At 39.7% G+C, this 18892-nt stretch overlaps 1 protein-coding gene across 3 annotated transcripts in view; it reads right to left on the bottom strand.

The window, feature by feature from the left end:
* PRKD3 (protein kinase D3) overlaps positions 1-18892 on the bottom strand; it is an 87657-nt gene that overhangs the window by 28521 nt on the left and 40244 nt on the right. The window contains exons 2-8 of one of the 3 annotated variants that reach the window (XM_065400796.1): positions 13444-13582; positions 11485-11616; positions 10414-10571; positions 7598-7859; positions 4613-4690; positions 3114-3297; positions 1559-1682 (exon numbers count right to left, since the gene is read on the bottom strand). In XM_065400796.1, the coding sequence (XP_065256868.1) occupies positions 1559-1682; positions 3114-3297; positions 4613-4690; positions 7598-7859; positions 10414-10571; positions 11485-11616; positions 13444-13582 (1077 nt within the window). The remainder of the gene's footprint in view (positions 1-1558; positions 1683-3113; positions 3298-4612; positions 4691-7597; positions 7860-10413; positions 10572-11484; positions 11617-13443; positions 13583-18892) is intronic. The other 2 variants (XM_065400797.1, XM_065400798.1) reach the window with 2 other exon arrangements.

The raw sequence follows: 18892 nt of genomic DNA, 5'->3' as shown, positions 1-18892 counted from the left end.
AATGTCAGGCTACCACTGCTAGAGTTTTCAGTTTACATTGGGAGCATGAAGCAGTATGTACTTTGGGATACATACGCCAATTTTTAAAACTCAAGAACAGACACATTCCACAAACTGGAAAGAATGGTTACTTACCCTACGGTAACTGTGGTTCTTTGAGAAGTGTTGTCCACATGGATTCAACTCATGATGCGTGTGCCCCATGCAGGCAAGATCAAATTACTTTGGCTAGCAATGTCTGCAGGGGCCACACCTGCATCCTAGATGTTCTTACACGCCTCAGACCCAAGGGTATTAAGGCCTGAGACGGCCCAACCATCCCTCAGTTCCTTTGCCAATACAGAATCCCAGAGGAGGACACTGCAGTAATGGGGAAGGAGGATGGGTCATGGAATCCATGTGGACAACACATCTTAAAGAACTATAGTTAGTGCATGCTGAGTAACTGTTCTCTCTGTTGAGTGACTGTCCACCTGCATTCCATCCTTGGTGACTAACAAAAAGCTGTCTATTTGCTTGGAGGTGGGTACCAGGAGTCCTACTTTAAAAAAAAAAAAAAATGACTGCAGGATAACCAATCTGGAAGCCTCTGGCAAAGAGTAGCGTCTTGTAAAGGTGTGGGCTGGAGCTCCCTGTAGTTACCCTAAAATGTACTGAGACATTCCTCAAACAGGCAGCAAAGGCTGCCTGGTCTCTAGTGGAATGAGTGCTAATGTGGAATCTAACTTGGCTAGCTCATAAATGTTTTTATAAAATTGAAGACCCACTTAGACAACTTTGGTGAGAATACAAGTCGTCCCGTAACTCTTATCAGCAAAGCCCACGGATAGTCTGGGTATGTTACTGAATTATTTTTTCTTGTTGATGCAAAAGGACAGTGTCTGTACTACAGCACCTGAGCTAAGGTTAGCTTCCCCAAGAGCTGAGTGAGGTTTGAGGGGGAAAAAACGGGGAGGTAAATGGATTGGTTGGAACTCTGAGACAACTTTGGGGAGAAACTTGGAGACTGACCCAACCATCTTGAAACAAGGAGAACATGTCATGAGAGCCAGACTCTCCTCTACCCTTTGAGCTGATGTAAGGACTACTACAAAAGCAAACTTCATCAATAGGTGGCATAGGGAACAGGTTGCTAAGGACTCAAAAGGAAGGACCCATCAACTCTGCTAACAGTATACTGAGGTTCAAAAGGGGGAAACTGGGGGGGGGGGGGACATGAATGAAGCCCTTAAGGAATCTTGCCACTGTAGGATGAGAAAATACAATCTGGCCCCAGATAAGAGGAAGATACGTAGCTGTTGTTGCTAAATACACCCTTATGGAGTTGATAGACACTCTAGATAATTTCAGGGCTAGCAAACAGGGAATTGAGTCTTGCTAGATTTGCTTAGCCATATTGTTACTGTATACATCTAAATATATTCAAATGAAATTCTAAACAAGGACGTCAATACATTATTAAACCAGTTTTTTTTTTAAAAAGGAAAATTAATTTATTGATTTAAACAAGTAACCCTTAAAATAAAATAGATATATGAAGAAACTTCAAGTTACTAACCAGGTTGTCTCTGCTGGTATAGTGAACCATCCATCCTTCCTTCACCATTGTACTGCTCTTCCTCTTTGTGTGCTTGATTGACTGTACAACCCTCATTAGTGGAATATTATTGCTTGTTGATGGACTAAGTTTTAAGAAAGGTTATAACTTAATCAGAAACCGTTAAGATTTAACGACAATTATACCAGTACTATACTGTGTGTTTTCAGGAACAGACATCTTTTCTTACCTATAAATGCTATTTCTTTGATTGACAAGGTCAGCTTCTAAATAAGTTGAATGTCATTAGCTTAATGAGCATCCAGTTGAATAGCAGAATTTTTCAGCTGCAACACGTTATCACAAGGCTCCTACTAGCTTCCCCAGTACAAATGCCAAAGCACTTACAACAGAGTGATATGTTTACAAAATTGAAAATAAGATATGCCTGGTTGGAATGAAAATGACTAGAGAAATAAGACTGTCTCACTAAAGATTAACTAAAGTGGTCATTTTTTTTCTCCAACAACCAGAAAATAGTATCACTAATGCCTACATACTGTTATTCTATTCCACTGATTACGCTATTCCATAATACTGCTATTCCACTGGTCATCTGTGCCTGCACATGTGACATAAGCTGTCCATCTAGCTAGAGACGGACTTTCTTCATTTGAGCCATACCTGCACTACACAATTTTACCCCCCCCAAAAAATAAAAAAATCCCACTACTGTTAGCTCAAGTGCAGACAAGGCTCTGGCTGCTTCTAACATTTTTATACATAAATTAATTAAATCTGCAGGTTTATCCAACTTTGTGGGTAAAAACCACCAATGCCCTGTCCAGAAAGTGGTGGTAGCACTGGTGGGAACAGTTTGCAAACATGGCTTCAGAGAATCCAGCTGACACTTTTCAAAGTAATACAGAAATTTAAAAAAAAATAGATAATAAAATAAAGTAAACTAACCCAAACTGGATAATGATTGTCCTATTCAAGCCCAAGAAGGTATTTAATGTCAATCAAATCAGATACCAAATTCTTCTTCTCTAACTGTCAATACCCCCCACTTTATGTAAGTAAAGACAATTGGTATACAAGCTGTACACAGAGAAATCAACACTCACATCAAAATCTAAACTACAAAAACTAAAATATCACCCCCTTTAGCCCAGCTCACAAGGAATTAAAACACAAGAGCTAAAACCATTTAGATCTATTTACAGTAGGAATTAATTTGGTCCAAGGTCAGTAGCATAAAATAGGCATGAAGATCTTGGTCAGCAAGGCATTTTCCATTGACTAATCTGTAGTTCTAGCCATTTTTCAATAAGCTGATTAATTTCCAGGTTGACAGTCACAGTTCAGCAGCTTTTGCAAGAAAAAAATCCCAGCATATATCTAGGCTTTTAATTTACTTGGTTTTCATCTTTATTTGGGACTGAATGTTTTGTAAAACTGAAAATGAAGACCTGACTAGCAACAACAAATTTGGAACTGTGCAAAACACTGTGTTTCAGTATACAGTATTGGGGAATGGAATGCCTGTAGCACAACAATCTGTGTTGCTGCTTACCTGATAGTTTTGACAGCTTCTTCATCTTTGTCCACATCAAGATCAGAAGGGTCCATAAAGAACATTTTGTCCTCTGGAGGAGAAGGTTCTTCTACATCATCCAAACCCCGACTACCATCACTGTTTATTTCATTGCTGTCAACTTCCATTGGCATGTCCAAATCTTGGCCTGGACTAGAAGGTTCTAACAACAGATAGAATTATCTTAAGTTAATGACAAGTCACAGAACTCTCCCCTCTGATCTAGTCTTACACACACACACAAAAATCAAGTCACAGACAAACAAAAAGACTGTCTCCCACACCTGTGAAACCATTTAAGAAACCTACTTTTTTTCATTACTGATGCAGAAGAGTATAAAGAACAAACATATTGCAGGCCTCATTTCATATCACGCCTGGTCAAGGAGGTCCGGCCAAAACAGTCCTCATAAGAAAATTACAGGCAAAATTCTATGGTCTGGATTCACTGGTTTGCTAAAGTGATTTTGTACCACATATGCTGTGAGTAATGCAAAATGGCCTTAAAGTGGCCAGAGATGGTCAATTCCTTGTTTAAGGGAACGCTCCACCAATGGAAAGCTTCCCCCTGTGCCAGCTAACCTCCCACTCCAGCATACGGAGGAGGGGGGTGTTGGGGACAATCCAAAGGCAGGTGTTGCAGAACCAAGTTCGTACACACTGCTCCCCCGAAGCTTTCACTTATATTGCCAGGTGACCCAGGACCAGGGAGATGCAATCAGTCATCTGTGACTCTCCCTCTCCATCCTATCTTCACAAAGCTCAGACAGAATGGAGAATCAAGCCTATGTCCTCCCTTTTGAATGGGTCAGGACAGCCAAGGGAGAAATGATATCGAAAAGGGCAAAACCTCAAGAATTTAGGAAGAGATGACACTTCCACCCAAGCCTTTTGGGAACAGAGTACTATTAAACAAACCAAAGCTCCAACAAGTTAAGAAGTTAGTGGAAATTCTCTTTCTTCAGATACATACAGAAATGTTACTAGCACATTACAAAGTATTGTTTGGCTGACTGGCCATTAAAATGTGTCATTAAGAGAGAATGTTTCCCCATACAATTTTCCATTTTACTCCATTAAAAATGGCTCTTTTTTCAACAAAGAAAGCTGTCCTTCATGAAAAACACTGAGTAGATTGATCACAATTTAAACTCATTTTTGGACATGAAAAAATGTTCCTAATTCTTGACTTCAAGAGAAATATCAAATGAAGTATACGGAGTTTGCCAAGATTTTTTAAGTAAGTTTTAAACCACCAGAGACAAACAGGTCTTAAAGTCAAATCTTTAATTCTCAATTATCTCATAGGGACTAATTCTTCTCCAGGAAGAAAAAAGGAGGAGTGGAAAAGGGCATTTAATAAACTTTAGCCTTAAAATACTCAGAGTTGACAGGATCAGAAAGTAATAAAAGTAAGGTTTGTGTATTTTGTTATGTCTCCAGAGATATTCCACTATTTAAAAACATGTTTTTCCTACCTCCATTGAAAACCACCTCTCCAAGACAGTCTCTAGGTACTTTAGATGCACAACGTTTGTGACAGTTAAATCTGCAATCTAAAATAGAAAAAAACCCACATATGTCATTACATATAGTTTAGTTTTACTCATTTCAGAGGCTCTTTCTGAGTATAACGATCACATTATTTTCAACAAGATATTCAACCAACTTCAGGCCAGAAAGCACGTCAACAATCTTGTCACGAAGTCACTTGCTGAGATGCCTCCACTGCAATTCATTAAATCATACTGGCATCTATGACTATCCTTTCATCTCTTCTCTCTCCAAGAAATATACTATTCTTTTCTGTCTGCTTCTCTCATTTGTTTTGTTTTTTTAATCCTGATTTTACTACTCTGCTCTGGTTCTCTTCTTTCATACTCTCCCTTCTCCATCCCCAGTTCCCTTTTTTCCCATTGTTTTGGGATCAAAGATTGGCTCCTCCCTTCCTTTTGTTCTGCCTGCTGTTATGGGACTAAAGTTTTGCTCCGACCTTCATTGCAACCACCATGACCACTATAACACCAGGTCTTTCACCACCCCCGTCAAGGTTATAAGACTTCCCCTGCTGCCAGGGCCATGATATTTCTCCCTTCAGTACAGTACAGTCATCACAGCTTAAATATTTCCTTTGTTTCCAGGACTGCTTTTGAACCAACAATCTGGCCCTCCCTGCTGCTGCCCACATGAAGCAGGAATCACCAGGGGTTTCTCACTTCCTGAGGATTAACAGAAACAGCTCAGCCTCCTACCTTTTAAACTAAGTAGCTAAATGCTGGGTCCAACCACTTCCTTATTTAGTCTTCTGAGCGCCTAGAGTGACGAAATGTCAACAAAGTAATTGTCCCTTTTCTCCAGGACTGTTTCTAGTAAGATTTACAGAACAAGGTCAGTTTCTTGATTTACTTTCGAGTAGCTGGAGAGATGAACATGCTCAGAATCCCAATAAGGAACTGAGAAGAAAGTGTCATACTGCATGAAATGCTAGTCATCTTTATTTTTCATCTCTCTTCTTTCATGCCCATTTCTCACTTCTCTATGCTTTTTTGCTATCTATATCTACTGAAATTCACTTCCCTGAAACTGGGGATAGAGGAATTCCATGTGTCTGGATGGATTCAAGACCAGTTCTCTTTGAAGTGGCTGCTGTCAACTATTTCCACCCTCTAAAGGTTAAAATAAAGTTTCAAGTGTCTTTTTAAGCTTTGTTGTTTGATTACATATCAACCGTGCATGTCCTACAAGACAGAGATTCAAAATCCTAAATAATCCTGGATGCAACCTAGAATTTCCAAGCTGTAATACCAGCAGAGATGAAAGATGTGAGGTTATAACTCTTCCCATTGCAAAGGAACCTACTGATGTCTGGTGTTCAATTTTACAGTTACTTTTACATAACAGACGAAAGAAAACAAAACCAAAAGAAAGTTTTAAACAAAAGCTATTTACACACAGGATTACTCTAGATTTATTGGGCAACATGTCTCAAATATATAAAACATGACCAAATAGTTTAGCCTCCAGATCTGACCTTCTGGTATACTCCAAGCAGAAATGTCCATCAAATTGTAAAATATTCTTTTTCTATGTTAATTTTTAAGATTCACCACTCTGGGATTTTTAGCTTTCTCTGTGACAAACAGTGATGGTGTACCAGGCCCTTTGAGGCCCTCTGGAAGGCTCTGCAGTCTTACCATACCCCACCCCAAAAAAAGGCAATAGAGTGGGGTTTGGCCAAGTGGCCTAGAGAGGCTGCACGGGAGGCAGCCAATCAGAGCCTAGAAGGCACATATAAAAGGAGTTGCAGGGCCTGGACAGCTCAGTTGCTGGCTGGAGCCAAAGGAGGAAGGATGCTGTTCCTGGCTGGCTGAGAAAGCTGCAGCAACTGGACAGAGCAGTCGCAGGCTGAGAAATTCCACAGGTACAGAGACTGGGGAGAAACCCTGCCTAAGCAGGGGTAGGACTGTGAAGCTCTCCAGGCACAGAGGCCTCGGAGAAATAGCCCTGACAAGAAGGGCCAGAGACTTGTTAGAAGCTCACCAGGTGAATGCACCTGAGAGAACAGGGCAGAGATTATTATGGACTCTCTGGGCAAAGAGGCCTGGGAGAGACCCTGCTTAAACAGGGAACAGGCTGGGGACCCAACAAGCTGATAGGACATAGTGGGAAGCAGCCCAAGGAATGCTGCAATAGATAGTAGCGAAGGAAGCAGCAGTGGCTGCTAGCCATAGGGTCCCTGGCTTAGGACCCAGAGTAGTGGGCGGGCCCAGATCCCCCCCACTGGCCAAAGGCAGAGTGACCAGAAGGGCTGAGGATGCGCTCATGAGCAGTGAATGACAACCCCTTTACACAAACAAAGCAATGAAACACTGAGTAGGTAAAGTCTGTAGTGTTTGGTATTCTGCTAATGCAGAGTCAATAGAGAAAGAACGTGATAATATGCCATGTTCTGAGAGCTGTGAGAAAGATGTGAGAATATAAACAATGAGGTAGAAATATGCTGAGATGTTCTCCCTATAAACACAGGTGCACCTAATGGAAAGAAACTAAACTGGTACAGGAAAAATGTGATCTAGGTCTTTTTAAGTACTATACTTGACAGTGTCTCTAAGAGTTTTTGTATTTGTTTTTTAAAAGCTTCTAGTTGAAATGCAAGTGATTTTTAAAGGAGGAAGTGTCTTCCACAATATTTTTGAGCTACTCAGAATGATCCTTGGAGGATTACCTTCGCTGATCTATATGTTAACTAACTTATTATTCAAGTACATTATTCACAAAATTATACATCCAATTAATACACCTTTTTGAATGGAGCAAAGCATGAAAACTGCAATTATCTTAAATATATAATTCTGTTTTAAATAAAGCTGCTATTTTAGATAATGAGATTCATTTTTAAAATGTTTAAATATTGTAACATTCATTGAAATTAATCTGATTGCTGTAGAGCACTGAACTCCTACCTTTACACTGCATTCCTTGGCGAAAAAGGCCCTTGAGCAAACGTTTGCAATACTGGCATATGGTGGGACGAGTATAGGAATGGACAGCAAAGGTGTGAGGAACCTTCACCCTGCAAAGCACCATCTTTTCCATCCAGATTGGACGCCCACTCCAGGAGGGAATTCTCTTGCTGGGCTCTGGGTGGCAGCGCTGGAATAGAGGAGGCACATAAGATTCTAATAAGAACATGTCAGGCTTAGAAACAATTTTTTTCAAGAGGCGCTTGGCCCGGACACTGAGCCAACATCATTTTGCAGAGCATGTTGGCCAGGCAGTTTTAAGAAGTAATTTTGGAAGTCTGAAAGAAGCACAATACTGTAAAGATTTGCAGAGAGCAGGAAAAAGTTTATGAATCTGTATTTCCACAAGGACTAAAATGATATCAAAAGTGGGTATTTTTGGTTTTGTTTTTCTTCAGGTAGTATGGTAAAAGCTCAGAAACAGCACAGGCCTATGATAAACATCAGTCTCACATGCAGACTCCTCCAAAATGGGAGGCGTTACAGCAATAAACCCAAAAATAGACATCTGCCACATCACACTGTTTCAGAAAGCCTTGCATGCCAGGACAATTTACTAAATTAGGTAAAAATTCAAAATCCAAAATAATGTGTAATTTAACATTTTAAATGAAATATTCAAAGCCTTACTGCTGATCTAGGTGCATTGTTTATTAAAGGAGAATAATAGTACTTAGTTTCAGGGACAACCATATGGAAAACACTGAACAACAGAGAAGGTGGAGGAATGTGGCACTGCAAAACTCAAACTATAGTAACATAGGACCAACTGACAAGACTGCAAATCCAGTAATCTATATTGTCAATTTAATCCCCATAACACTGAAAACAAAAACAAAGAGATGAAATCTAAGATGCACTGGGCAAATATGCAGAATTTGTATGAAAAAAAAATTGGATATACCACAATAGGTGGAGAAATAGTGATTGTTCTATCATCATTCAAATGAACTTCTGCAAAGATTTTCAGTGATAACTTAGTTGTATTTATCTTCAGTGCTCTGAGACTGGACCCTCCAGTTTCTGACCAAAAGGTGTATTGTGTTCCTGAATGGTACTGTCTGTAAAATTTATACTGTAAGGTCTCTGAAGTTAGGAAATGCATCTCCCTCCATGTACTGTACAACACCAAACACACCAACGGAACATAGTAAATGACAGTAATAGTGTCTGACATTAATGACCAGGACATTAAAGACCTTGGACTAGATCCTCAGCAGATACAAAGTGAAGTTGCTTCACTGAAGTCTGGTATACCCTTCCCACAATGGAGTTCAGTCACTCAAGGAATAAAAAGTTTTACCAGACAGCTCTGAAAGGGGCAGATGCCTCACTGTGTTCTCTAGCCAAATTTAAAACTGTTTATGCCTGGGATTACTATATCTTCTGGCATCATATTGTTGGGAGCAGAGACATATTTAGGCCTGGCAGAAGCCTGCTGTTCATTTTAAGAGTCTGTTTTGATAACGTTTAACAGCATAAGCATATGTAGAAGTGTGTATGTGTAAAAAAACTGCAGAGTAATCATGTTTAATGTTGCACATGTGTAAGAACTGCAAATTAATCATATTTGTGAGAACAAGAAAAAATAAAGTAACTACAAACCTAGAAAAGACCAATTTGAACTAACACTAAACTTGTACTGACAAGGGAGGAGAGTTAATATGGAAATGAGAGACTAATATATATGTACATGAAAAGATAACAAAATGATATAAATAAGTTTGTGTAACAAAGGGACATTGAAGCTGTACTGTCTAGTGCTGGAGGCAACTGTGATAAGATTGTCCTAATGAGCTTCACACTTGTAAGTAATTGATCACTACTGGCTGAGTATTTTGCCATAATAAATATCTGTTAGACACATCTGTTGAGTAAATTAACCTCAACCCAACACATATGACAGCAAAGAAACTTGACAAAAATTAGGATGCAGAATCTTGGACAAAGACAACAATGCAGAAATTTTGTAACTGCAACATATCACCTGCCATAACTCTGGCCACACAATGCTATTTCTATCAATTGCAATTAACTCTTAGATTTTATTTTTTAAACAGACAGTTAGAAGGTAAGAACAGCCTTAATATCAGTTATCTTACTCCCACTCACTGGTCACAGTTAGTAACAAATATAACTGATCTAATGACCCCATTGGCCCTTGGATGTTTTGTTGCCGTGTCTGGGATACAAGAGCTTGTGTTAATTTCTCATCCCTCTTAATAGTGGGGGACTACTGTGGATAATATCTATGCGAAGAATACTTCCTGTAAGATCTTTACTCCCTACATAAATGTCTTTGTTGAATTCTGTGGAACATTCTCTCTTCTCTCATTATAAATGTACAATTTATACTGTGTTTTACCCAATTAACTATTATAGACTGATAAGTAATTGCACACTAAACCTATATTCCAAAAGGAATCAATGTATTTTATCTTCTCCTATCCCAAGATTTTTAAAGAATACACATTACTGTGAATGACACGTTAATGGCGAAATTATACATAAATTATAATCCACCTCAAATTTCACAATCCCTGTAATAACACAGAATCATCAAATGTCATAGTGTAAAAGATTCTCCAGCAATTTAAAAATAAACAAGCATGGTCTGAAATGGTTAATCTGAACTAGTTTTTACTCAATTTAAATCAGTTATGATATAGCTGGTTCTAGTTCCCAGAAACATGATGGATTTAACTCAGCATTATTGTGTATAAAGTATATTTTGTTTTTACATTTTTGTTACATACCTCTTCAGTGGCAGTGGCTGTGTATTCAGTTTGCACTGGTCTGGGAATTGAAAGCCCAGCACTTGGTAAAGACACATTAGACAAACGCCTCTTTCTCACTCCACTACAGTTATTTGGGATCTTGAAGGCACATCGCTTATGGTAGTTTAATCCACAGCCTAAAAACGTCAGTTTGAAAAAATTATGTAAAGAGAACTCCTCCTGTAGCACAAATAATTAAAATATTTTAAAATGGCAAGTATAGTAGTAATATTTTTATAAAGTAGAGAGGAAAAATATAAATCCAGAAACATAGCAGACAAAAGTAGCAATTTGTTTAGATTCAGTTAATGTAATAGAATAGGAAACTCAGTATTTATTGTTAGTGTAATTTACAATAATGGCTTGCTTTGAACTAAAAATTTTGGAGTTTGCCATTTACCTAAATAATTATTTCCAATTACCCTTGCCTGATACTTGATAAAACCTGGAATCAGGGTCTCTCAGATCGTGTGTGGCTACTGATCTTCCTCACTTCTTTTCCCACAGGCAGGCTCTCATGGCTAAGCTGAAGCCACAGGAGTGAAGAGGAAGCCAATGGGCAGGAAGTGGTGTGTTTCAAGTACCTGGACACCAGCCTGCTGACAACAGGCTGCAACACTTTCCACAATCCAGCTGGACAAAGGCCATATGGAAAAGGGTTCCCCTTTGGGACTCTCTCCATTAAACTATTAAAAAAGCTATTGCAAGGAACTCAAACTCTACACTAATTGAGCCTCTCAAAACCCCTGTGAGTTAAGTATTATTCCCTTTTTTTACAGGTGGGAAACAGGAACAGGGAAATTAAGTGTCTTGCCCAAGGTCATACAAATTTTGTGTCAGAGCCAGGAACAGAACTCAGGTTTCCTGATATACAGTCAAAGCTCCAACTGAACTATGCTCCTTCCCAAAAGCTGAATTCATCGCTGACCAACAAATTAATTATACAACGTAATTAAGATACAGATCCTGCCATTATACTTTCCCTGTAACTTTCTGTAAAGATAAAAGCTAAAACATGATTCACCTATCAGCTATTAACACTTGACTTACCTTCACATTTTAATCCTTGTCGTACCAAACCCCAAAGCATCTCCCCACAATAGTCACAAAATGTAGGGGCCTTGTAAGAATGCACATAAAGTGCATGAGGACGAATCTGGAAATCTTCAACTGTAGCCAAAGCTTTAAAAAAATTGCAGTAAATTATATATTTGTGACTGTAAGAATAATAAGTATTTATTGAAACAGTTCATTGTTTTAAAACAGTAGTTGCAAAGAACACCATCAAGCTGTTTAATACAAAAAATACATCCCAAAATCCCATACATTTGGAGGATTTCTCATACACACTCATGCACAGTTTTTAGCCAAACTTTTTAATCTGTAAGATAATAGAATCATGAGTACCAAACAGTACTTGCTACTGAAGAATATTTAGTGCTGACAAACCTGGTTGATGGGGGGGGTCGTGCATATGGAGCTACAAAATTAATGAATGAAGAAAACCCAGCAGATTAAGTATAATTTAATGTTATTAAAACATTTGATAGGGTGCCTCACAAAGCATTACTTAAAAGATCATTCAAAATAACTTGGAACAATATTAGGTGAATAGAGAACTGGCAGGACTGTAATTAAAGGGTAATGCTAAACCAGGCTACTAAGGTGACAACTCAAATTTTACTGTCTTCTGAAGTACTCTGCCAACAAGAGACAAGGAAGAAAACTGGGTTACCATATTGCACTTTCAGGCATTAGAGAATGCTTCACTGTGCTACGACACATGGTTCAAGAAAACTGCCTTCCCAGTTTTGCTTGAGACAAGTCAAGGAGAACAGTGACCAATGCAATTCCCATTTCCCTGGCTGGATCTAACTCCTGTCTCAGAAACTAGGCAAGAAATTCCTCTCAGTATCCAAGGTGGCATTCTGGGCCTCAGTTATCATACCCCTGCTTTCTATTCCCCCTCGGTTACTGATATATGCCAAAGTGCTAGCTCTAAAGCCCAGGGAGGGGAACAGGTTTCAGAGCCTGAGCCACAATGTCTACCATGCTGTTTTTAGTGCTATAGTGAGAGTCCTGCAGGCCATAATCTGTAGAACCGGGCTCCAAGACTCACTGCACAGATTTTAAAATGCAGGTTAGACATACTCTGTTAGGTTTCCATTTCCAACGTTACCAACAGTCCATGGATGTCCCTCCATTTATTTCAATAGGCTTTGAATCAGATCCATAGAGCCCAACACCGCAAAGATGTTGAAAAATGCAATGGGTTCTTTAATAACCGCCACCTTTGTTTTCTGCATCATCTACAAGCTCAGGGGTTCTTAAACTGGGGGTCGCGAGGTTATTACATGGGGGGTCATGAGCTGTCAGCCTCCACCCCAACCGCACTTTGCCTCCAGCATTTATAATGGTGTTAAATATATTAAAAAGTGTTTTTAATTTATAAGGGGGGGGGGCACACTCAGAGGCTTGCTCTGTGAAAAGGGTCACCAGTACAAAAGTTTGAGAACCACTGTACAAGATGGTTCACTCAAGCAACATAATGTCTCATAACACCACATCCTGACAGGTAATGATTCAGAAGACTCATCTACATTAGCACTCTTTTTTGCTGTAATCCACCACTGATGGAAACTGTAAAATAGAAAGGGTGCAGACCTAGGTATAAACAACATGGTTGCTGGGGGAAAAGGGAAGGTGGAAGGAAACCACACCTGAGTTCTATCTATACTTTAGCTTCCACAGTTAATACCAGAGTTGGAGGATTAAGACCACAAAGTTTGTTAGTGCAGATGCAGCCACAGGGAAGACAAATTCACTGAATCACAAATACCATTTCAGAGAGCACTCTGGATTTCTTTGGAAATCTGCCTCAAAGCCTGCTCAGCCAAATAGCTTCAAGACCCACAGCCCACGGTTATATTGTTGCAGACACTGTACTGTAATACTGTGACTGTTTTATTCAATAATAAGAATGGCTTCATTGAACTACAAAGGACCTACCAGAGAGCACAACCTCAACAAGATCTCCTTCATGTATCTCTTCTGCTGATGTAATCCTCTGCAAAATATTTTCCGAGTTCAGGTCATGGCGAAAGAGGAGAATTTTGTCATACATGCCAAAGAAACCACACTCTGGGAACTGCAACAAAAAAGACTCAAAATTAGCACATGCCATAGTTTGCTAAATCCTATAAACTGAATATTTTCTATATGACTACGGAACTTTTCTGTGCTGCAAGCATTCCACTAGAGCACCATGATGCGGTTAATACCTCAGCTTCTGAAAAACAAATTATCGGATTTGAAATACAGCACAGGCTAAAAAAAGGCAGAAATTAAATATGTATATTGAAATGGAAACTTCCTAAAACGACACTAAAAAGAAAGAGGCTTTTAGCCATGTTTTCTTGCTATCACTGATGCTGATGCACCGGTGGAGAATTACAGGTCTGAATTTTGCCAGATGCAGCCAATGATTCTAAAACAAATTTGATCCATTTAAAGGAAAATAAGACCTGCAAATTCAACATGCAATCTGAAAGCCAAGCTTTGCTCTAACTCAACATCACCACCAGTAATCCTAATCCAGCAGAGGTGCTATTCAAGTATGTACCTCTGTAAACATTCAGCTCCAGATAAAAGATTATATAACTAGAACTTAGTTAACACTTCCGTTGATATGTGAGCCAGAGAAGAATCCAACTCAGTGTCCTACAACTCTTTAGATTCGCAGGCATAAAAAGAGTAAAATCTTATTTTTGTCAAAGATGGCAGATAGGACTCCGAATACACACATGGAGCAAATATGCTTACAACACTATCATTTTTCTGACCATACCTTACTTGACTCCATGTTTGCCCTTTTTCCAGGAGTACTGTTACCAATTGTTGGTAGTAGGAAAGAAGAGTTTTGTTTTCTTTGGACCATGTAAATCAATATAGTAGTTCACACAGGAAAAGGAGAACCCAAATGGGTCCTGGAGAGCAGTGAAAACCTATCAGCCCAGCCTCCCCCATCCTTGTGTCCAAACAGTTTGTACTCAGAGATTGGGTGAGAACGACTATACAAAAGCAGTTTGTAGAAGGGAGGAGGGAGAACAAAGACATGTCACAGTATACAAGGGACAAAACTTTTAATTAAAAAGTGAAGTTTGGATTACAATTTCTTTACATACCCAGTAAACACAAAACATACACATTAAACATTCATGGTACCACATTACTTAAGTATCATACAGCATATAATTTTCTTTAGCCAAGGGAGCGGATGGTGAATTTCTGCCAGGGAATTTGTACAGATTCAATGATTGTGTCCATTGTTTCTGTATTTTCTTCTTGTGTATGTCATTTGAAAAGCAATGGGCTTGGATTGTAACTAAATTTTGAGATTTGAAAACCATTCTAATGCTTCTCGGGTAGCCACCGCGTTCCCCCTTGTGCCACCACTGCAAATACGAATAGGTCAGTTGTCTGATGCATCGCACTGTTTGTACCTAACCACAGTCACAATATGGTGATTCTTTGATTTTCCATTTGTGATGGAGATATCCACACCCTCTGAGCACTTTCCAAACGCGGTTGAGTGCAGTCCACTGCCTGTGGGGAAGGCAGAATCTTAGGACTTCTTTCGCTGGATCTTCAGTCAGGTCTTCAGAATATCACACAAGCGGCCCAAGATTCAAGCCAAAAAGTTCTTGCGTCCTTTCCGTTGGCCTGTAGCATTGACACACAGATCCAGAAAGGCGTTCTGGATTTGAATGGGGAAAGTAGCAACGAAATGAGGTCTTAGTGTATCAGCAGATCCACAGTGGCCAGGATCTTCTTGTACTCCTTGACCCCACCAATGTCTCACCTGATGTTGGCTGGCATAGTGCTCGCCAAAACTGGTAACCACAGTATTGGCATTGATTTGAGACAGCTGCTAACAACTGTGAGGATAGCATTGATTTCAGTGTCAATGAGATTGGTGTGGGAGCTGTTTTACCAAACTGGCATACAACACTCCACCACTGGCAAGACCAGGGCTTGTACTGACGTTCGAAGCGTGCTTGCATCACATCTCCAGGATATGCTTGTAAGCTTCTTGATGGTATTAACCCTTGTCTTTATCTTCTTTTTGGTGTTGTCAACGTGTTGGTGACAGCTTGGCATCTGATCAAGGGTAACTCCAAAGTACTCAGGATTGTGGTCATGGAGTAGAGGCAGACCACAGAAGTCCACTTTCCTTGGCACTTCAGCCTCATGGTTATTCAAGTGGAAGGCAGAGACAGGTGTTTTCAAAGTGTTGGGTTTCAGTTGCCAAGCTCTGAAATATGTCTCAAATGTCCAGAGGTAGTTGTTCATTACCTTTTCTGTGGCCTTCAAAGACGATGCTTGCATTGCTAGCACAGTGCCATCTGCATAGATGAATTTATGGTATGATGTGACCAGAATGTTGCTGGTACAGAGACAGAACAGTGCAGGCACTAAAATGGATCCATGTGAGAGGCTATTGTTCAATCTCCACAATGTGTTGGCAGATTCACCAAGGTGTACAGTGATTTTTCTGTTACTCAGCATCTCAGTGATAAGTCTGATGGTTGATTAGCACTGAAAAGCTAATTAGTTCAGCAGGAGACTTCTGCGCCATACAGTATCTTATGCAGAATGTCAATGAATGCTGCTGCTGTTTTTAATTTTCACTGGATTTTATGTAGCTGGTTAAGGCCAGCACCTGGTCACAGCAGTTGCAACTAGTTCTTAATCTGGCCTGCTCTTTGGGGACCAGTTGCTCCAGTATCAGCTACAACCTTTGAAGTAGGAGCCGCTCCAACAGTTTATAGCAACTGCTAAGGAGGGAGATGGGCCAGTATCTTTTGGGGGTCAGTGGCCTCTTTTCCAGGCTTCAAAATGGCTATGATCTGTATTTTCTTCCTTATGCCAGCATTTCTTCAACAACACTGGTGTGACCATCTTTATTTTACTGGGCATGCCATCCATGTTTACTTTGGATGACCATTGTGTACAATACTCAGGAGTCACCAGGCTTCCAGCAGTTAACAGTGCATAGCACTCAGAATGTACTTGAGCGGTCATGAAGATAGGCAGCTCTTGTTCAATGTCAGTGGGTATCACACACACATCAGGAAGAAAAGAAAAGAGCTTGGTGGATACTGTGGCACATTTCATCTACAAACACTGGTTGAGATTATCCATCCCACGTTCCCAGTCATTGTGAAGCTGATTCATTGTGCTTCTTAAGAAGCAGCAGGCTGTTTATTCTTCCTGCCTGATCCATTCTCATATGTTCCACACACAAGCTTGTTACTCTTTTCTTCGGTTGTATTCTGGAAAGAGGTTATGGCAGCATAACCATGTTCTCAAACGCAGAGCATTGTAAACCATCAAACATGAGCTGATAGAGAACAAAATTCCATCACTGTCATGCGATATTACCTACACCTCCCCACTTATTTGCTAAGTAAGCAATCTTCAGCACTTATTGCCAGCTTCACTCTATCCAAGCAGAGCCATCCACAGATGAATCTTAGTAACTGGCATTTGTCCATGAATTATCAGAAAGTAGTATTTTTCCATCAAACTCCCAAAGGTCTGTGTCGGGGGAGGAGATAAAGAGGGTGGGAATGTCTGTGCCTGAATCATAAGAAGAGATTTTGTAATACACACACTGATGCGCTGTAATAGTAATATTTCCCATGTTTGGCTAACCAAACTCCCACCTCTTCCTCACCATTTCAGACTAGATACTAGGGATCAGTAATAGCATGCTAGGCTGTTGTAAGTCACTTTTACCCAAAATATTAGAATTTTATAAATTGGCCTTCTAGACTTGGTTCCTGTTCATTTTCGGGTGGTTTTTGTTGGCAAAGCCAGCTTCTCCAGGGTGACCTCATCTGCACTTTCTTGGCCTCAGAATGTAAGCGTATTTTGGCTTCCAATGTACTTTGGTACTGCTCCAGCTCACTACAGCTGCCTGTGAGGGAAAATAGGCTATGGAGTAATGAATTAAGGAGAAAAACAGAGTGTGAAGAATTAAGAGAACTGCATTAAACAGAGCATACATAATGTGGCCTTAAATGCTGTAAATAAGAGCAATACACAGTATCTCTAATTTTAAGATCTGCACTCAAAACTTTGACTTCTCCAGTGTCTGTCTCTCTCTCAGGACTGCCTCTGTGTCATCCTTCCAGGAAGCTGGTATCAACCACGTCAGTGATAAATTCTTCCTTCTCGATGAAGCAATGCTACACCATGGCAGGTGGACATCTGAAGGTTCAATTACCAATAGTGATGTCTCATAGTTTAAGGGTGTTAAAACACCACATCTATTACTTGTCTCCTTGTAAACCATAACCAGCAGAGAATCTGATGATTCAGAGGGATGCCTATTTGTGCTTATTGTATTCAGCAGAACATTAGAGGATATCCTCTAAGACAGTGGTTCCCAAACTTTAACAACCCCTGAACCCCTTTCACTAAAATATCAAATCTCACATATCCCCTCCTAAGAATGAATATTTCCAGGGATTTTCTCCCTTATCTGAGCATAAATTATAGAAGCAGTGATCTTGGAAATAATTTGGGTTTTTTACGACACGATTACACACTATTTATTATTACATTATTATCATTACATTATTAATTTGATTACATTATGAAAAGTGCAACACTCTTCCAAGATTTCACTTTTGTAGCTCATATCACTTCGATTAAGCCTCCTACATGTTTCATCAAGGAGTACCAGACGTGAAACAGCATGAAGGTATTTAAGAAGCCAATTCAAATAAAGAATTCCTCCCACAAGCATTCGGGTCTTGAGCAGTCCAGGCAAACAACACACGACAACAAAGCTTAAACTTGTTCTTCATAATTTTAAAAACAACACTAGCAGCCTATTTAATTTTAGAAACAGCAAAAAATATCCACCTCCCTTTCCATTTCTCATAAGGAGTCTTGAAGTTTAAATCTCCTGAGTGTGATGGATGCACTTGCTTTGATCTGCATAGTTCTTGGAAGTCCGGAACCATCAGAGAAAGATAAAGTCTCAGGTCTGGTTCAGCGTTGAGTCTGCTTCTGTATTTGGTTTTCAGATGTGCATATGAGGAAAATACTTTCTCGCATAAGTATGTTGTTGAAAACGGTAACAAAATTATCCTAGCTTTTTCTGCCTTCTTAAACTCAGCCAAAAGTTGACAAATTTCTGAAACTCCTTTTCAATTCGTAATCACAGGAGATCTCAATCAATTTCTCTTTTTCCTCAGTGCTCAATATCTGTGTTGAGAAAGTGGTATCATCAAAGGGGTTGCAAATCCAGTTATCACCTGACATAGCTAAAAAGTATTGCCTGAATGTTGCGCAAAGTCCTTTTAGGTGTGCAGTTATATTGGTTAGAGGCCTGGTCTACACTAGGAGTTTATGTCGAATTTAGCACCGTTATATCGAATTAACT

This window comes from Emys orbicularis, chromosome 3 (assembly GCF_028017835.1).
Source record: "Emys orbicularis isolate rEmyOrb1 chromosome 3, rEmyOrb1.hap1, whole genome shotgun sequence".
Lineage (NCBI taxonomy): Eukaryota > Metazoa > Chordata > Testudines > Emydidae > Emys > Emys orbicularis.
This window is presented reverse-complemented; position numbering and strand designations above follow the sequence as displayed.